The sequence below is a fragment of the Echeneis naucrates genome, chromosome 20 (assembly GCF_900963305.1).
Source record: "Echeneis naucrates chromosome 20, fEcheNa1.1, whole genome shotgun sequence".
Taxonomy (NCBI): Eukaryota; Metazoa; Chordata; class Actinopteri; order Carangiformes; family Echeneidae; genus Echeneis; species Echeneis naucrates.
In genome coordinates this window covers 16,892,347-16,911,276 of record NC_042530.1, presented here as the reverse complement: position 1 = coordinate 16,911,276, position 18,930 = coordinate 16,892,347, and the positions used below count along the sequence as shown (strand labels likewise).

The window sequence follows — 18,930 nt, the reverse complement described above, 5'->3', positions numbered from 1 at the left end:
TAAAATATGCTGTGAAATCAGAAAATAAATAGCTCCCACTTCAGCATATGAATCCTCTGTCAAATCATCTTCCTCAGTAGGTGATCAGCTCGTCAGAATGAAGGGTTCATTCTGCAAAGCTGCAGTTCAGACTGCGTCCTCACTGGAGCTCATACTTTTCCCTCAATGCACCACTAGATGCCACTCTCACTACTCAGATACCTCAGACTAAGCTGAGCTGGTGGCACTTTCTTTATGCCTTAAAGAGAATGTAGAAGTGACAGAGGAACACAACCATGGACATGACATAAACATTTAGCTGCATCACACAGACCCACAAGGGTTTATGATATTATCATGAGCTATGCAAAGATACAAAAACTGTGCAAGGTGCAAATACATGTACATGGTGGTGATTAGGGATCTCTAGTCATCTTGTGTTGTAAATCTTTTATTCATACATTATGGTGTAAATTGAAAATGGCGTCAAAAAAATGTAAAATAAAATAAAATAAAAATAAAAATAAAAAATACCCAAAGCTAATTGCAGTGCAGACAGACAGAGGAGCCAAACTCTCCGCCACCTCGCCTATTTAACTGTTCAGGGTGGTCATGATAGCTAAAGGTAGCACAAGTCGATGAGGTCAGCAAGGCCTTGCTAATGAGTCACGACTGTTGTTTGCTCTCATTGGTGACAATAAGCTTTGATTCAGATCTGCTGAGGTCATGAGAGCAAGAGAAAAAGGTTAAATTAATATGAAAGAGAGGGAAAAGAGGGAAATGTTCCCACTCTTCTATCATCACCTCCGCTTGTACTTAAGTAAACTTTAATGGCCGAGTTCATGTCATCGCTACGGTTCTTCTCCTTCTCCCTGCCCTGTAGGGGAGGAGAGGAGGGAAAAAAAGACGGTGTATCAACCTGTCGTTGTATCGTGGTGAACTCTGCCATGCTTGAGAGGCAGAAGGCTGAGGGGGTGGGAGGAGGGCAAGGAGAGAGTGACAAAGTGGAGGCAAGGGAAATAGGAGGAGGAAGGAAGAAAATGGGAAGAGGGGGTGAAGGACAGAACCCATAGAGACAAAAGGAGAGGGACATCAGGAGTCAATGGGTGAGTCAGGGAAGGAGGACAAAGATAGAATTGAGAACAGAAGGTGAAGGAGGGCTGGTCGGAGGCAATGGCCTGTCCTTCTCTTTTTCTCCCTCTCTCTCTTCCCCTCTTCTTCCTCTATCAGCTGTCACTCTGACAGGGCTGGTAATTGGACGTGGACCTCTCTCTGTCTCTCTCGCTCTCTCTTTTTTTCTCTTTCTCTGTCTCGCTCTCCCCCGTGGCTCAGCTCCTCAGCGGGATCCCTGGTGCCTGGAAATAGCTGATGACAAGATAGCGGCTGCCTTTCATTCTGCTCAAGGTTACCCCACCCTTTCCTAGCAGCCGGAGAGGGGGGTGCACACCTAATGTGTGTTTGCTTAAATGTGTGAGTTTAAAGAAGTCCATCTTTTTGTCCTTTTTACTTTCTGTCCATTCAGCTGACCTTCCTTGATGTTGCTGTCGTGGGTGGCTGACGGCCCTGATAGCTTTGAATATTTAACGTGACGTAAGCAAACTTCCAGGCATGAAGGTGTGAAGCTGGGTGTTTTTGAAGCATGGAGTCATTTTATTCTAAAAAAATAAAGGTTAAACAAACTCACACACTCATCCTCACACTGACAGTAGGAACTGTTCTTGCTCAGGTGGTTTCTTCACCCAGGTACCGAGGCCCATCTCCTGCAGAGATCTGAACCATTGCTGCTTCACTGTCTGATAAGGACGCACCGCCATCTTGGCCTCGCAGTACATGAACGGTCGGTCCATAGATGCAGACACATGCATTCCAAGCTGACAAAGGCAAGGAGAAAGAAAGAAACAGAAGAGGAAGGAGAGAAAAACACTTTAAATCAGGTAAAAGAGTCACAGACACAGTTGTGAAAACAACGACGAAAAATAAAGACAAAAATAAAGCCGGGGCACAGAGGCTAAAGGTTTTGATGAAGGGGGGTGGGTGGGGGATGAGCAAAACAAAACGAATGAGCCGGCACAAATGCATTTGGGTGGTGTTGGGTGATGGTGGTGTAGTGGTGGTGGGGGCTTCAACAGCTGTGTAATCTCCCCATTTAAATTTCACAAGCAATTGAACATTCTCTGTGCTTTTTGTGCATTCCTATTGTCACGAGGGGAAACAAGGAAGATCTGCGAGGAGACAAGTAGGGAGAGAGAGAAAGAGAGCTAAAGTTTCTTTTGGCGATTAGTGCGCTTGCTCTTGCGTGGCCCTTATATACGGCGTGCAGGGAGCACTTAAGGTGGGGGCCTCCTCCAGTACTTCTCCAAATAATTATGGTTTCATAGTCATTATGCTTTAACAGCCGCCATTTGGCAATGCAGGCAGTGTCTGTTACATAAAGTTTCTGAATGGAAATGAAAGTGCAGGGGGTCTATATGCTGCTGTTATACATCTGAGATAAGCTGTTCAGACAGATGTTACTTGTTCACAAATTTATCAGCAGAACAGAGTATCTCCATGTATTATCCATAGAGACTTCACCTGCACACACTCTGTCACTGATTTAAATACATGGAACTGTATTTTTTGACTGAGTTGATGTTGGTATAGTCAGTGGTTCTGCAGTTCAGTAGATGTGTGTCTGTATGCATGCCTGTATGTTGCGAATGACACTGTTTGCATGTTGCTTTTGAAGATGACTGAGTATTGCATTTGGGTATCCAGCAGGAGAGCGACAGTTCATAAATCAGAGCAATGTATAACATATATTATATTTTATTATATAAAATATAATATATGTATATTTTATATTTTTTTTACTTATAAGGTTAAAATTAGAAACTTAGAAAACAAAATGTTCAGTTTTACTCAAATTAGGCTGACGCAAAAATAAGTACACTGCACAACAAAAACTGCACATCTAGTACTCTGTATGGCCTCCATGATTTTTAATGACAGTACCAAGTCTTCTCAGCATGGAATGAATAAGTTAGCGACATGTGCAAGCACGCTGTATGGGGTCGCAAAGGTAAGGAATACACAGGAAAATGCATGGTGCCTACAGTGAAACATGGTGGTGGCAGTGTTCTTATGTGGGGTTACATGAGTGCTGCTGGTAGTGGGGAGCTGCATTTCATTGATGGTATCATAAATTCACAAATTTATTGTTCTATACTGAGAGAGAAGATGCTACCATCACTCTGTGCCCTTGGTTGTGGTGCACTTTTCCAACAAAACAATGATCATAAACACACATCTAAGGCCACTCAATGTTGGATATCTGAAGAAGAACAGGGTGAATGTAATTCAGTGGCCATGTCACCTGATCAGAACTCAATCAAACACCTATGGGGAATTCTGAAGAGACAAGTTGAGCATCACTCTCCATCCAGCATCCAGTCTCTAAAAGAGGTCATTCTTGAAGAATTGAAAAAGATTGATGTTGCAAAATGTCGCCAACTTTCATTCAACATTCCATGCCATGGTGTTTTCCAGTGACGGTTAGTAGCTAGAATGCAGGTTGCAGGATTTTTAGTGGTGATGACAGTTTCACACTGGAAATGCCCCAACTGCCATCCACAACATTGTTTTTGTATTTTACATCCGTCTCAAATATTACTTGTCTACTACTTCTTTACTAATGGGAGGCAGTGCTCCTGGTAGAGGAGAGCGGGTATGGTTTTAACATGGTGAGTTATAACACCACCAATTCCACAAATCAGGGAGGAGAAACAAGTCATACAATCATTTCAGAATTTACCAACTCTATCCCCAATCTCACATGGTGGTTGTGAGATGGAAACAGGTGCATGCAGATATTATTGAGGAAAAAACAGGTAACGAGTTAAGAAACTAATTGTTGTTAGGAATCTGTTCTGTTTGTTTTCTGTCTTTTTTTTGTTTGTTTTTTTGCTCCCTCCTTCAGTTCCCCCTCATTTGTTTTTTCTCCTTTCACAGACAACTGCTGTCTCACCATTTCTCTTTACGTACCCCACACATTCTACTTAGTGACTCCAGTGTTTTAACCAAAACACTTTTTTAGTACAATTGCAGATAAAATCAATGTGACTTACAGTTCATTAAATTGTAGTTTCTCTGACGAAATGTGAACATTTTTCCCCTCCTAATTTCAAGCAACTATGCTAATACAGTTAAACAATGGCTGACAGGGCTGGGTTTTTAACATGTTACAACCATCCCCTTACAAAGAGCTAAAAACACTCTCTTGATTTTAATCATTTTACAGTACAGTGGAAAAGGAAGACTGACAGAGGTGTGCCTGCTAATGTTTAAAAAAAAAGCATCTAATGAAGCCACAAAGAAGTGCAAGTCAGTCAGATCAGTGGGGAAGAAACATGGGTTCTGCCTTGTAACACTAAGCAGATACTGCTCAAAGTGAAGTGTGTTTTTCATACAGGTGCAATGTAGTATTAACTAAGCATTCATACTGTCATGCAAGTTTGTTCTAGTAGACTTATTTACACACACACACACACACACACATACATAAACCCTCCTGATTAAACAGAGAGTGTGTGTGAGTTATGCCCAGTCATAGAGAAAGAGAGAGACATTGTTCTGGATTTTTCTTTTTTTCCAATACAGCTGTTCTGAAGCATATTCTATGGTGCGGTCTCTGTTTTTGCTTCTTTTATGTACTTTTATGTACCAGTATTGGGGTGGGTTGTAACAAAGGAGCACCATGACATTTTTATATTATTTGACATGATAACTGACAGATGAGGTCTGTGATATTCTTGCAGGGTTTTGTAGAAGTGCCACATTTGTAGTAAACAAATGTGTGTATTTTGTATAAACATTTGAGAGCTCTAAAGAGCTCAAAAATTCAGTGAGTTACAGGTGCTGAAGCAAAAAGTGTTCCCCTCCCTTGTCTTCCTCATGATGAACTGAATTCAGTCCACTCTGCTCTGATTTTGTCTTCTCTGTGTGTGTTTGCACTCACCTTACGGTAGAGTCGGCTCCAGCGGGTGAACAGGGTGTGCTTGCAGAGACGAGAGGGTGTCCCCAAGTCCCATCTCCGCCCAGTAGCAGTGTTGACCACCTCCAGCTGCGTGTCACCTAGCGTCCAGTTGACACTAACACACAAGGCCTTTCCCGGGTGTTGATACTCAACACTGCTCAGCCCTGCCGGGAAGATAAGATGGCACAGAGAATTGCCTTGGTTATTTACAGTGAAAGTTTTCCACCACAAGTGGTCAAATTCAAAACATTTGATGAAATGCACTGAGTGTCGGAGTGACATTTTCAAACTATGTATTTTCCCTGTCAAACCTCTACTTGGTTCGTTTAACTTTCCTTCACTCTCCCCTCCCCTGAGGCTAATCGCTGACAAAGTTTTGCAAAGCTGCAAAAAGCTAAGTCAATCTGGCCTGAAATAGAAAGGCTATTTTATATGAAGCTGTGATACACTGTCGTAGAGGGAGGGAGTAACAGGAAGGCTATCGAGAGCATAAGCAATGTGTTCCTGCTGTTGTGTGAGTACTTGTCTGCTTTTGTGCCCCCGAGGTTAACAGTGTTTGAATGTTTCCACTTAGGTACACTGTAAATATCTCTAGTTACAAAGATCAACTCTCCTTTACACTGGACTGTCTGCGTCTCTACCTCTTTCTCTAAAACAAATAGCCTCATTGGCAAACCAAACAAAACCATGACTGTAACAAAGAGAGACAGAGGGAGTAGAAATGTAGAGGTGAATGGCTGGCGCATCAGGCTTCATGTGGAAAATTTGCTGTCTGTGTTTGGCACATAGGTGTTGGCAAAGTCACAAGCCCATGGAGCAAATACACCTTACATGAAATGAACGAGGACTCAGGGAATAAAAAAAGTCCTTGAGAAGCCATAGCAGGTGATTTCATAGGAGCCAGTTTCCCAGTGTACTTTGGGTGGGTGAAATGGAGAAGTTTTGGGGTTTGGAAAACCCTCAACTGTACAGCTTGGAGCAGAGCCAGATGTTTTGCAGTGGAAAAAAGGAATTATCATTTTTATGTTATTTAAGAGGTTCCTTTTTACAGGGAATATTCAGATTGTTCAATAACACTGGCAGTAACCTTGTGGCTAATGTTTGGTTAGTCAGCTTCACTGCTACAGATGAAAGTAATAGCTTGACATTTTGAAAAAGATACTCATTCATGTTGCTAGGAGTGAGATGTGAAGATCTGTCTGCTGGTTATTTTTTCACTATTGATTCATTTGCAGATAATTTTCACATTTAATCTTTCTCGTGTACAGCAGGAATAACAGTCAAAGAGCAACACCAAGCCCTCTGACTAACAGATTAACACACAAAATTTTAAGTTATTATTTTATTCTACATTTATGCAAAGTGTTGGTAGAAAAGTAAGAGCTGGACAACTTCTGGCTAAATGCTTAGTTGCAATGCCAACCTCCCAACATCCACAGCTTGGTTGTTTATACATTTCTTACATTGTCAAACTTTAACATAAGTCGATGGCACCCTTGTCTCTCTTTAGTTATTAATACTACTTTTATATATCAATAAAATAACAAAATCTGCTGTCACGATTCTTCAACCTTCCTGCCAAACTAAAAACCATTCAGATACTTCATTTCAACCCCCTTATTGGACCAGTGTCTTGAAATAGTGCCTCTATGGTGGCAGACATGCTAAACCTTGTAAACATGTTTACACTAACACTAACTACACACACCTGCAGATCTAACTCAGGTTGTTTACCTATCAGAAGGTTGCTGGTTTGATTTCAGTACCAATGCACATGTCAAACTGACTTTGGGCAAACTACTGAACCCCAGAAAGCGGTGTTGTTGTGTGATGTCATATGAGCAAGAGTTGCTGCATGATAATGTGAATGATTGAGTGAATGTTGCTTGCAATGTGAATGAGTTTGCATAGTTAAAAAGACATGAGAAACATTTTAAGTGTAGTCCATAGAAGAAAGACATGGCTTTGTTGCCATGGTTACTATAATGGCAGCTTGCTTAGGCTAAGGGAAAAAAACAAAAACAATATGGCATGATCTCAACATGAGACATTCTTTGTTGTTATTGTTACAATAATAGTATCAATACACTTAACTTTCTGGATGTGTTTCTTTCACATGGGATTCAAACACCCCTGTCTTGTGTCATCCATCCACTTGTTGTAGACACGAGGACAATGTCACTGCACTTTTTCCTTTGCTCCTATCATCATCACTATGATCACTAGCAACATCACTGGCAACAAAACCTGACCATGGGTCATACATTTCTGCTGACAGATAACCTTTCTTTCTTTAGTGACCACACAACCAGGCTGGTGGAATTTATTTCCAGAACAGCTGATTGGTACAGGTTCAAGAACATTGATATACACATACAGACAAACACTTTTCCCAGTACATGCATATACAAGGTTTTGCTTAATTCTCATCATTATGGGCATGGTTCGGAGTTCAAAATGTTTATTGCAATGGAATGAAACTGTTTTTGAAGCAGGTTGTTCTGGAAGCATAATGTGAAAGGTGAGAGGCGTCAGAGATCATTTTGCGGCCTCTGTTCGGTGTCTGTTTGCAGTGAAGCGACTTAAGGGATGTTCGGGGCGAGCCAATAATTTTGGTTGTCCCATTAATGATGCATTGTAATTCCGAAAGAGGGTGTCGTGGCTGCCTTGCCAGACTATAATGGATGTGGTGAGAATGTTTTCAATGACGGCTGTAGAAGTGGAGCAGGACATGAAATCTTACTGTGAAATTTGTGAGCTGTCGAAAATGGAAAAAGTCTTTACTTTTGTAGATGTGGCCTCTGTGTATTTTCCATTTGAGGTTGTTTCTGATGTGGGTACCAAGGAGTTTTAATGTGTCAGTGTAGGTGGACCAATGAGCTAATTTCTCTGTTTAACAATATGTTTCACTGCGTTTTGTTACAATTACTCAGTGAAAATACCACAATGGAAGAAATGTTGGGTGCAGCATGTCACACTGCCATAAACATGCTTCTGATGTAGCACCTCTGCTAACAAAATGTGAAAGCTAAGTGCTACTGAACATTAAAGTCGCTCCAGTCATGTTTAAAACTGACTTTCTTGGATCTCACCTCAACAAAGCGTGTTATTTATTATATCAGGTATCTTCATATGAGGTCAGCAGACAGATTCTGTGCACCTGGTGAACAACACACACCGCCTGACAGCTGACACAGACAGCTTGTTATAGTACAATACCTGATGTTCAATGCCATAATACATGCCTTCAGATCATCTCCCCCCTTGCCTCACTCATTTTCCTGTCCTCAGTCCTCCATTCACCAATCCAAGCCCTTTTTCTGTAGCTCCTTGGAGCTGGAACAAATTGCCTGCCACAGGAACAATCCTCCAAGTCTCTTATTACCCATCTCTTCTCTCTTGTGCAGACGCACCTCTTTGAACAAAAGACTCTCCTATCCATCTTGCCTTTTTCCTTTCTCTCACTCCATTCATGGCTCATTTCATCCCTTCAATGCATTTGACTCCTCTGTTTCTGTAATAGCCAATTTGATTTTTCCTTCATTGAAGACTTGATCAATTTCACTTCTGGGAAGTGTTTGGCACACATGAAAGAGGCAGAATAAGAGCCTTTTGGTTATGGGATTCATAGTTGTACCGTAAACGTATCAGGCTTCTGTAGAGCCACAGTACAGCATAGCCTGTTGGTCTATTTGTGCTTGTTGCATCTATCCTCATTGCAGTGTTCCAGGGTTTTCCTGTAGTTTCTTTTGCTGTTACATGAGCATGTAGCAATAAAAACATACCATAATAAAATGTTTGGTTTGGGGATCTTGTCTGGAGTTCTTCGCGTGCCTATAAATCTCTGTTTGTCTCTATATGAGGGTCCTCCATGGTGACTGGTACTGGGTGTATATATTTTTTCAGTATATACCAAGATTATGTCCACTTCCTTTTTCACTTTACTCATGTGTCCCACCATGGCAAATTTGCTCTGTAAACTACCCATGCTACCTATGATCATCTCTGAAGCAAACAGAGAAACTCTACGCACACATACGTTTGAGATTTATGCCATCTTTTATTTTTGGGATTTTTTACAAAAACTCCCCTGTGTATTCAAACCTGATTTTGTTTTGCTTTGTTATGGATATGGATCTGAATGAAGAAATTTTGAACTTACTCCATATTCAGTGTGGTCTCTTTTCTAGTGTGTGCCGGAAAATCTTTCACCAGTCATCTACTTACCTACACTACTAAGAACAAGGCACTACAGTAAGGTAGTGCCTTGTTCTTAGTAACAGTGATATAATTAATTTTTCAGTAATGAGTGGTGTCAGGGTTTAACATTCGATATGCAGACATCACAAGTGTGAATCCAATGCTAACAGAATGTAGATGTAAACAATCATTTGCACTCTTCCAACCAAAATTCCAACAGCGGTCAGTGACCATTATTAATGCTTTAGTTATAAATTGTTGTTTCTTTTTTATCTTATACTGAAAACAAAGCAACAGGACAAGCGCGAAGGACAAGTCTCATCAATGTGTTTGGCCCTTGGGTCTCAGGTAGAGCTGCTTTGGCTTGGTGTGATAAGACCGGGCCTTGTGATCCCTAGGAATTTCCTAGGTGCTGCTTTTAAATAATCCAGGACACACAATAGCTGGGGAGCTCATCAGAGCCAGTGAAATGATGGATGGAGGAAGAGGAGAATAGAGGTTGAGGGTATATTTGCAGACAGACATCTGAATGCAAGAGAAGCTCTCTCTTTTCCTCTTCCCTTTCCACCTTGTTGTCTCCCTGTCCTTCCCAGCCTGTCTTGCTCTCTTGTTCTGTCGGAGCTTAGATTGAAATGCTAAGGGCTGTGATTACATTGATTTTTTGTTTTAGTGATCTCCCCTGTCAGCCCCTGCCCCTCGCCTGTCAATAGGCTGTACTCAAGGTGTTGCAGGTGCTGCGGTCCCACAGTCTGGCACACATATAGGGAACACGTAATAACTGTAAAAAGAACAAAGCAGAGCATTTGCATTTGCTGTTTTGAGTTGAGAGGATATTGGACAGTAAAATAAAACTTACATCTGTCACAAAAACATACATAAAACTTGCTGACACAAAGAAAAATGCAGGACATTCTGCTACACCATTCCTCCCTTAAATGGAGGATAAAAAGCCATTGTGATTAAAAGGTGTATTTATTGCAAGCTTTATTATAGTTAGTGTAAATACCTCAGTATTATAGTACTAAGTTATTCACTCTAAGTATAAATGATGAACTAATGGATCATACCTGACCACAATTATCTGGATATGAACTGCAGCTTGTAATACCCAAAACCAAAACTTCTATTTCAGACAAGTCAAATGACTCCAATTCAAAGAGCCATTGAACAAATCATGAGAAATGCTTCCCAGGGCCACGGTTGGGAGCCCTAATGATGAATTCACCCCAGCTATCATCACAGAGGACAATTCTGCACAATTATCAATCTTGATGAGGATAGGTTTCACAAAATATTCATCCTTAGGGCAACCAATTACCAAGAGCAGAGCCCTGCAACGTAAAGAGTTCCTGTGCCCTTCAAGAAGTACACTTGAAAACTGACAAAATTATGTACATTTGACATGGTATAATGTGTTTCCTTGTATCTGACTGTCACAGTCTTTGATCTTATCGTTGATCTCCTGGCAACAAAATATGTTCTATATTGCTGTGCAGCTTTCCGTCTCTTCTCACTGTGACTGGCCTAGATCTGAAGTGATGGCTGATGCAGTTTCTACAAGTTGGGTGTCAGTTAGATCCTCTTCCAGTGTTTATCCTCTCTACAAGTGAAAGACTGAGATCTCAGTGGAACCCTGCAAGCAGACATGCCAGACAGCTTCTTAGCTCTTTCTTGTCTGGCTGGCACAACGCAACTGTAGAGATACGTAGGGTTTGTTAAATGTGTGGGCGAGTATATAACGTGATGAATTGTTATTTATTTGGTCTGGAGCAGAAATTTTTATTTAGAGAAATGTCTGAAAACAGATTGTGTGTACTCTACATGACATATCCACTTCTGAAAACACAGACAGGTGTGTCACCAAATGGGAACAGAGAGCACAGGATGTAGTCTATTTAGCAAAAAAAAAAAAAAAAATACATACAGTTTTTCTGTGCAGGTTAATCCACTTCTTGGGAATTTCATTAGAGATTACGGTTTGTGTATTTTCACCATACTTGAAAAGTTTTTTGGCAACTCAGTATGGCAAAAATTTAAGTCAAAAGGTAGACCCTTATATCTATACCTTGAGAAATTAATAAAGCAAAAGTATCAAAGGCCTCAGTTCATGGAGAAATGTACACAGCTGGTATTTAGAAGCAAAGCCTTAAAATCATCAGTCAGGACTTCTCAAATTTTGTGATGTTACAACAAAGCAGTCACTACCAAAGCAGCCATGCCCACCAGCCGAGCACAGCTAAACCACCTTCCAATCTTGCATGACTGGATCAGTTTTCCCTGAAAATTGCTATATTTCTATTAGTTGAGTTACTGACCTCTTACTAGAACTCTAGAGGGAAGCCAGAGAGAGATGTAAAATCACACAGAGATGTTTTTTTTTTATTTCTTAACACCACAAATACATTTTTGACTATTGGAGATCAACACTTCAGGTAAAATGTTAAATCTGGCACCTTTGAAAACTAGTGATTTAAAATTGGCACAGACAAAAAAAAGGTGTAATTTCAGTACAATGCTCTGTCATAAAGTACAGAGCTAATTTCCACTGCTATAAGAACAAGGGAAAAAAACCTTCTCCAGTCTCATAATACCAGCATCAGTATCATAGGCATTTCTATGTTATCCCAGGTGTCAATAATTACCAGATTTGTTAAAATGAAAATTTGTAAAAAAAAAAAAAAAAAAAAAAAAAAAAAAAATCAACAAAGCACTAATTTGACTAAATGCGATAAAGCTAAAGTAATAAGGTTAATGCTGATGTTAGCTCTCTGTGAGGTGGACAAATAACTGTTTGTGGTTTAACATTGGAACTGGAGAGTTTGTGTTCTATAATTGCATCTCTGATTCAGTCACCAAGTGCTTTACTTTAAGAGTATAATTGAGAAACTTGAAAAAAAAAAAAATCCCATTGTACTACGTTATCAAGCTTCTAGGATAACCAACTGCACTGTGCACTGTGAGGACTGAATTTCACTCTGTGTTGTGAAGACCTCCCTTTGTATTCATATATTCCCAGTTGTCGCGCAAATACTTGACAATCTGTGTTTGCGCCTTACCACTGAGTAGGGGCTGGTTGCGTCTGTACGTGGCAGGCAGTGGGCCGAGACGCTCCTGCCGTTGGTTGAGAACCCGACCCAGATGACCTGTGTGGCGCAGGCTGCCAACAGTCAAGCTGTGCAGGTACACTGGCTCCACAAAGTGGCTCAGCAATGCTCCCTGCAGGCCCAGGATGTTCCATCTTGGGGTGTGGAAGGAAAGAGGGAGCCAACAGGGGATAGTAGCAGGATGGTGAAATGAAGATGAGGATGGAAAAATGAAAAGGCAAAAACAAAAAAAAATGGAAGGAAGGTAAACGTTTGAAAAAGTAGTGGGTGAGAATAAAAAGAGAGAAAAAGAACAATAGATAGGTGTAAAAAATCCAATAATAGGTCAAACAGTTTGATCATTAGCTTGATGAGGGACGTGATGAACACACACACGCACACACACCTCACACCTTCCCTGGTTCGAAGACACAAACCATCATCATCGCCAGCAGCAACACTGGCAAAGGTCAGTACATCAGCATTCATTAAATGGAACAACACATTACCATGTGCACATTCATCTGTGCTTTTGAGTTTAATACACTGCACAAGGCAGCCACCTCAGGGTTTGTTTAGGGAGATCCTTGAGTGACACAAAATCACTGTGGGGCTAATCCTACCAGCCACACCGACGCCTGATACTGTAGCCAGCTGGTCATGAGCCACCTACTGTTGAAATCCCTTCTATTTAACCAGCAGATGCTAATTTATGGATGGATTCCCATGTTTATTATCATTACTGCTCTTCATAGAGAGAAAGCCTGCTGTGTACCTGAGCCATGAGCTCTGTGCCACAGTGCACTAATGAACTTATGCCAGGCACAATCAGACACTTGACATTATCCTGCAAATGTTTACATCACTATTCTTTTCCTTCATCAATGTCTCTTTATCTGCAGTGTTTTTTGTCTTTTCCAGACTTCATAATCACTCAATATGGCCTTTTCCTCAATCAGTAAACATAACAGCTTTTTCGGAGACAGTTACCGGGCTCAGGAAACAGTGTCCTAAACAGTGCACTTTGCCTGCAATATGTCAGCAAGATCTGTCCTTCCCTCTCAGATGGAGGGGAGTTGAGAGTTGCACTCACACACACACATATATACACATTCGTACACATACAACCTCACTGCTCCACTAAAACAGAAATAGTTTAGCCTGAAATATTAATTTACCCAGTAAGCGTCAGTGTGAATCAGAAACATCTTCTAATCTCATGCAAGAAAAGAGCCATCTGGCTTAGGTGCGTGACTTTAAAGGGTGAGGGGGGGGCTCTCTCTTCCTCCTCCCTCTCTCAACATCTATCCTTTATTCTTTCCCCCGGTAAACGCCGACCATTAAAATGATGTGTTCATCTGCATAAAACTGCAGGGGAAAGGAGAACATCATCGTTATATATGAAAGCCATTTAGGCCCCTCAATTAAATCCAGCTGTTGACTTCAAATCTAATATCAGCAAAAGAGCTGCGAAGGGCCAGGCTTAAGAAAACAAAATGGTGATCATCTTGATCATCATGTGAAGTAATGACAGGGTGAGACATCAGCTGTTATCAGAAATGTTTATGGTGAGAGCACCTGAAACTCACCTGTGGTCAAAGCTGAACTAACCATAATAAAGTGCAGGAACTGGAGGAAGTGGAAAGAAATAAAAAGTAATGGGAGGTTGCAAAATGAGTGTGACAGAGGACAAAAAGAGTATCCAGGGGATCACGTGAAAATTGCAGCTGTGTGTGTGTGAGTGTGTGTGAGTGCTCCTCTCAGTTCCACCCTACACCCTGACCTTGATAAACTGGCCCTTTGTGACCCACTCTCTCTAACGACAGTCACTGATCATTTACAGTGATAAAAGAAAAAAAAGAACGAAAAAAAAAAAAAACAACGCAGAAAGGAGTCTGTGGAGCACAGCGAGTGCGTCTCCTGTCTGGTTTGGCTGGATGGTAGGGGAGATGATGGTGGGAGGAAAGAGAAACAGGGTGTCCCTTCTCCTTCCCCAATCATGCTATTTTTTGTAAAGTAATTGCTTTCACCCCCGTTGGTGACCTGGGTAGATTTAATCACACCATCTCCAGCCCTGGCCAACTGAATCAAATTGGTCAAATTAACAACGGCTGCACAGGAGACAGGTTCACCTATCTCTTTTACTTACGCTGTGTCTCTCACCTCCTCTCTCTCTCTCTTTCTGTTTGTGTTTGTGCCAGCTCTTCACACACACAGAAGCACAAAAAATTGGCTCAGCTGTGGTCCTGGGTATGGCTCAGTTGGAACAGTGCAGGAATTACTGAGGTAACTTTATGGGTTCAGTTGCTGTTCAGGTTCAGTTATGAGAGACTGGTACTGTACTGAAAACTGACTTCGGGAGTAAATGTAAGTGTAGGGAAAGACAATCTAAAAAAGGAAACCTAAAACAAAATCAACAGCTCTAAATGAAGGCTCTCCATTACTGGGTCTAAACCAGCGGTGTGATTAAGCATAACTGCTAATAATAATAACAATAATAATAATAATAATAATGATACTAATAATAATAAAAAAAATAATAATAATTTTTTAAAAAGGCCACTAAATAAAAATGCTTGTTTGTATAAGTGAGTCTGCTCACCCAAAATTTGAAATGCACTAATTGAAAAGCAGGGCAGTAACAGTTAGAGGAGTTTCTCTTCAAGGTGACTTGGGCTGGAACACACGACAGTCACAGCCAGGGGCTCAAGTAATACTTAATTTGCTCTCTCAGGTAGTCAGACGAAAATGCATGGCAGTAATAACCAGTCATAAATTGTCTGTTTTTCAAAGGGATGGTAGCACACTGTCTATACATCTACAAATTGAACTCTTCAATTTACAAAGTCTAACTTAAGTCTTAAGTCTGACAACAAGACAAGATTTCATTGGATACACCGATTCGAAATGCCAAACCTTATCACAATGCATAAGCACATCAGATGTCTACTGCTGTGGGGGACTTAAGTTTCAGGGTCAACTGTATTTATCTTGTACTAGATAAATCATATTGTAATTAATATTGCAGAATTAAGAACAACAACCAACAGGAGTCTGCCTCAATAATGGACAAATTATTAATATTAACTTTAATTATATCAAAGTTAACCTTGAGGCTCCCAAAAGGGAAAATCCCCAAATCACCTATTCAGTCTCACATACAGTACCAGTCAAAGGTATTTATTCAAATTAGTGGGAAAATTTGTGCGGATAAAACTACTTTTAAAAACAAAGAGTATCCACATCCACAAATCCACATGTTCAAAGGCTAACAGTTCTATGCTTAGCTTGTTTTATGCTTGGTTGGCCCACTGAACATTATCCAGTCCTGGGACAAGGAAAACTGTCCTTCCTTGTGCTTTGTCCAAGTCCAGTGTCTCGAGTCCAGAGCTGCTGGTCTGAGGGGTTGAACTCATTCCTCAAGTTGCTTGTGTAGCTGGTGTTGCTGTTAAGTAAAGACTTGGTACTAACTTGAGGCTCATTGCTTAGAGTAAACAGCAGGAACATGTTGTGTCATATCAGCTGGCATTTAACTTCTTCACTCTTGGAAATCTTAGGCAGAGCCTCATGTAACTACCCTGGAGGAGAGTGAAGAGTTGTGGTGTAGATTGGGACCAAAAGAGACCTCCGAGCAAGAAGAGAGAATCTGAAAGAGGGGATCCATTAGGAACTGATGGATCTGAGCCAAGAGGCAACAAAGTATCCAGGACTGAGAGCCAAGATAGAAGGGATGAGCAGGGGTTTATGTAGACCCCAAAATCTGTTTCCACCTTCGCATCAACTTCAGCACAAACCATTTAGTTTTAACTGCAGTGTGAAAACAATATATTGGTGCTTTTCTTTCAGTCTTTGTGAAAATACCACTAGTAACAATCATAACGACTTATGCCTGTAATATATTACTGTGTTAATTTAGAGTGACAACACTGGAATGTGAGGAGTACACTGATACCCCTGGTTTGGGATTATTATAAATTTTACTTACAGTGGTCCTACACTGTGGCAACAAAATTAAATAATATTCACAGAAAAAGCTTAGGGCAGAGCTATCACTGGAAAAAAAACAGATTAGGTTTCAAGTTTTAACTCCCCAGGAGAGACCAGCTGCTTTCAGGTATTAGGGTAGTTTGGAGGTTTGGAAAATGCTCAGAGTCATTCAAGTTTTGATTTAAAATTGCCATCAGGGAAAAAAATGCATCCGAGAAAGTGAGGATGGTTCAAACTCATTATCTGACAGAACTGACCTGGTGAGCTTGTCTGTGCAGGACATGGTGATGAGCTGTTCACCCTGTAAGATACCGTCCCACGTCTGGATGGCCCCCCGACATCGTACCAGCACTGTTCCTTCTCCTGACTCAATCTTGGTCCGCAGGTGGTTGCGATGCTTCCTCATGAAGTGTCTACTACTGTGAACTGTCAACAAAACAACAAAATCATAACCTGGCTTTTTCACCATTCCTAATTCCACTGACGTGGAGACTTAAAACATTCTTTCACTGCATTATATAATAATATACAGAGACGCATTATTCTGACTAGCCATTGTTATTGATGCAAGCATGCAACTGGATTGTGCAGATGAGCCTGCAGTTTGTGAGTGAGGGGGAACCATTCCAATAGACTGATGCACTTTGAGCTTACTCTGGTATGATGTTGTATCATATAACCAACCAACATGACAAGCCACATGATCATCACAAGCAGGAGCACAAGCTCTTGATCTATTTCAAATTCTCTTTTCTTCATCCCTCTTTTCTAGCTTTTCCTCTGTGGTTGTTGCTTCAGTTGATGACAGCAGCTAAAAATTAAGCCCCTGACTTCCAACTCAGTAATATTTCAGAAAAAGGTACTAAGTATTTTTTTTTTTAATCTCTGAGAGTGCACTGCAGAACATTTAAAAGGTTTAATGACCAAACGCGTGAAGTTCAAAGACTTCTCTGATCTGACAGCATCGTCTTTTCTCCCCTTTCTCTTTTTCGATCCCCACTGGTTTCATGAAATCCCATTTACTGCACTGTATACATACATAGCTAAATAGCAATTTAATCTGTGGTGAAAGATGAAAGATGAAAGATGAAAAATCGACACATTCTACTATAAGAAGCTGCAGTTCAGATTACAACTACCAACTATACTGTGGAAATCATTGGAATTAATTCAGTTGTTTTCCCAACAAGCTGGATTGCTGGAATGGTGTATTAACAAAAATTACCAGTCCTCAAGACAGTGGAGTACACCGCATGGAATCACTCCACTGGCCTCCTCTGTCAAAGAATAGATTTTCAAATCCTTCTACCGATATATAAACCACTAAATGCTGTTGTGTCTAAATACCTTCTAGATTTAGGAATAAACAAAAGTGGAGCAGTTTCCATTTTCTCTGCTCCTCAGCTGCAAAAAATGACCTTCAAAAACTGTCAGTTAATTTACATCAAGTCAAAGAGCTACTATTTGATGCAGTTAATCAATAAAGTGTCCTTTAGTCTTGTGCTGTATTGCATTTAGCTGTATTCAATGTCCTTTGTCACACCAGCACTTCTCACCTGCTTTTATTCAATATTAACATGACTTATCTAAATATTTTCTGTCTTAAAAATTTCTCCTAAATGCTATTTTAATGTCATCTTAAAGTTGTATTTTTAAAGTAAGGAACACTGAATTTCCTTGTTACTGAATGTTACTGTATAAATAAACGTCCTTGCCTTGCCTTCAGTGCTTAAGCAGTAAAATATCATTGAGTCAGCAGAGTGTGGCTGAAGGAGGCCAAGACGGAGTGTGACATGAAGGATGCCAGCTCTTTGGCTGTGTTTGAGAGAAAAAGTATCTGCGAGAGGAAATGATCTCCTTTGTAAGTCTGAGAGAATGAGATGACAGAGAAAATGAGTGTGACTAAGTGAAAGGAAAAGCCAAGTATCTTACGGTCCGCTGTGATTTCGTAGGGTGAGTTGAGTCTGCCGTCACCACATGGTGAGGTGCTGATGTACATGTGGAAATGGATGTTGTCTCTCAACCTGTAGCCGCACTCCTTGTGCTGTACGAATATTGACTCCTCCCAGTCCTTGGGGCTTTTACTTTGGTGGGGAAAAACCATTCATCACAGCAGAGAAAATAGATTACCACTTTTCTGGACACCAGCCTTCTCTCTCCATTCTTTTGCTGTCAGACTGACAGTCCTGGACATTACTCAGGCTGTCCAGCATCTGGCAAGTATAATGCTGCTGGTCTATACATGCTTCACAATTGAGCCTCGGATGTGTCACCTTAGTCAACTAAATGTCAACTAAATGATAGATTGAGATAGAAAATAATGGTTGAATAAAAAAAGCAGCACTCAAGAAAATAAAATCCTGTATTTACAGATTTAGGAGTCAAAATGACATCATTAAGGACTAAAGAGAAGAGAGATAGTTGTACTACAAGAGTTCATTCATGCATTCATCTTCTACTGCTTATCCGATTCAGGGTCACAGGGATGATGTTTCAACTAGACTTAAAAAACCTTGGACCTCATGAAGATGAATGACCAGCTAGTGATCAAAATCAAGGAAATTAATATAAAATAAAAATAAGGTTGTCTAAGTTTTTCAAAGACAAAGTCAGTCTGATTAATTTGTGATGAAATAAAAGATTCCAGTGAGGATTTTTTTGGATACA

At 40.6% G+C, this 18,930-nt stretch overlaps 1 protein-coding gene across 1 annotated transcript in view; it reads right to left on the bottom strand.

Annotated features, from left to right (window-relative positions):
- Nucleotides 1-1,673: 1,673 nt before the first annotated feature.
- Nucleotides 1,674-18,930, bottom strand: part of adarb2 (adenosine deaminase RNA specific B2 (inactive)) — a 184,887-nt gene continuing 167,630 nt past the window's right edge. Inside the window, exons 6-10 of the mRNA XM_029529330.1 lie at nucleotides 18,196-18,347; nucleotides 16,521-16,689; nucleotides 12,250-12,431; nucleotides 4,976-5,157; nucleotides 1,674-1,850 (exon numbers count right to left, since the gene is read on the bottom strand). Of these exons, the coding sequence (XP_029385190.1) occupies nucleotides 1,674-1,850; nucleotides 4,976-5,157; nucleotides 12,250-12,431; nucleotides 16,521-16,689; nucleotides 18,196-18,347 (862 nt within the window). The remainder of the gene's footprint in view (nucleotides 1,851-4,975; nucleotides 5,158-12,249; nucleotides 12,432-16,520; nucleotides 16,690-18,195; nucleotides 18,348-18,930) is intronic.